This window comes from Tenrec ecaudatus, chromosome 3, assembly GCF_050624435.1.
Source record: "Tenrec ecaudatus isolate mTenEca1 chromosome 3, mTenEca1.hap1, whole genome shotgun sequence".
Lineage (NCBI taxonomy): Eukaryota > Metazoa > Chordata > Mammalia > Afrosoricida > Tenrecidae > Tenrec > Tenrec ecaudatus.
The window spans coordinates 208,704,670-208,706,678 of record NC_134532.1 but is presented as its reverse complement, the minus strand read 5'-3'; the positions used below and the strand labels follow the sequence as shown (position 1 = coordinate 208,706,678).

Below are 2,009 nucleotides of genomic sequence, written 5' to 3'. Positions count from 1 at the left end.
TCTTTCTAGGGCCCTGAGCCGTGAGAAAAGCACCTCTTGTTTGTTAAAGATGTGCACTTGGAAGATTTCTGAGAGCAACAATAAAGAATCAAAACTCCCAAACCGAACTCATTGCCATTGAGTCAATTCTGCCTCCGTAACTCTCTAGGACATGGTAGAACGAGCCCCATGGAATTCTGGGATTATTTAAAGGAGTAGGTCACCCCATCTTTCTTCTTTCACGTGGCTGAGAGTTTCAAACTTGTGAACTCGCAGTAGCAGCCCAACTCAAAACCAAGCACACCAGTAGGGCTCCTAGATGAACAAGACAGGATTCATTACACCTTCCAGACATTATCCCACCTCGTGTCCGTTTTCAGGAAACGTTCTTTATTACCTCCTTCAGGTCTTTGCTTCAGTAGCGGCGTTGCAGGGAGACTTTCCTTGGGCCTCTAGGTCAAGTTGCTCCTAACCTCCTTACTCTATTTTATCTTTCTCGGTTTTGCTTAAAATCTTACAGCATAAGGCCAAGCTGCTTTTATTGCAGTGTGAGAGAGGAGATGATTGAATCTATGGGGACTAAGACATTGTGCATAATGTCTAAAACCGACCATTCACAAAAGCTTGTAAACAACCTGGCAACCCAAGCTAGCATCACATCACTTCGCGTGGGGGTGTCGCAGGGTGGGGAGGGTTCTGCTGCTGGAGAATGCAATGTTCCCCTGAAAATGTTAGAGTCCAGTAGAAGGTTAGAGTTCTTGTATAAAGAAGGTCCATTCATCAAGGTGACCAGGTGATCCCTAACTAGGGGCATTTCTGGGACCAGATCTGACTAGGATCTGTGCTCACCAATGACATCACAAAGCCTAGTTGTTACAAAGCCAGCTCCCTGAGCACAGAATAAAAGGGGGGGATGGGCCCCGGTGTTTTGATAGGTGCTGACCAGCAGGACAGTCAAGCTGGGCTGATCAGAGCCGGAGAACATCATGACTGGAAGAAGCAACTGTCCTCGTTTCTCCAGGTATAAGAAGCGACCTTCTTCTCGCTCTGCACGAGCAGAGCTGCAGTTTCCCGTGAGCTTGGTGGATCATTTGCTGCGGAAAAGAAGCCACGTCCGGCGCCTAAGTGTCTTCACACCCATTTTCCTCACCGGCATCCTTGAGTACTTGACATACAACCTCCTGGAGCTGGCGGGCAAGGAGGCAGAGAAAGAGGGGGACGTAGAAATCATCCCAGAACATGTGGAGAGGGCAGTGGACAACAACCAGCTGCTCAGCTTTCTCTTTCTCAGTGACGCCAATGCAACACCCCAAACAAGAGGTGAGATGCCGCACACAAGACATGAATGTTGATGCCCATGTGGCAGATCCTACCTGGAGCCTCCACGGTGTTATCTATTTCCCGAGCCACTCACGACTGAAGAAATCCCATCCTGTTCTCATCCACAAATGGTGTTAATAAAGGGTTTGCATCCATGAAAAAATTTTTACAGCATATGATATTTGAAGGGGACTCAGAAAGTTTGTGAAAAAAATTCATTATCTTTTAATTTTCAGAACTTTTTAAAAGCTCCCTCATAATTGAATCCTTATTGTCATCTGCCACTCATTTGTCAGATTTTCATATGCAGTGGTCTGAGGCTTGCGGTGTTACTGGAGACTATGGTACCCGTATTTCAAATCCTAGCAGGGTCAACCAGAGTGAACATGTTTCAGTGGAACTGTCAGACTGAAAGACGATATGGGGTTAACCTTTGAACCCTTTATGACTAGCAGCCGAACATTGCCAGAGACAGTGTCAGAAGCTGAGAGTCTCAGGCTGCAAGGCACTCAGACTAGGCCTGGGAAGCGCTGCCCCTTCACAGTAGAGTCAGGATGAATGCCGTGCATGCAGCAAAGCATCCAAGATCTTCATTTGCTGACGGGGCACAGTTCAAAATGGCGCACAAACAGCAGAGAGCATTCATTCATAACCAAAGCATGGGATGGACCAAGTACGATCCCCTCACAGAAGGGTCACAAGGAAGGCAT

The 2,009-nt window shown here is 47.2% G+C and overlaps 1 protein-coding gene across 1 annotated transcript; it reads left to right on the top strand.

Annotated features, from left to right (window-relative positions):
- The first annotated feature begins 965 nt into the window (after positions 1-965).
- Positions 966-1,331, top strand: LOC142442509 (histone H2A-Bbd type 1-like). Its single transcript, XM_075543597.1, has one exon. The coding sequence runs from the start codon at positions 966-968 to the stop codon at positions 1,329-1,331; it is 366 nt and encodes a 121-aa protein (XP_075399712.1).
- The last annotated feature ends 678 nt before the right edge of the window (positions 1,332-2,009 follow it).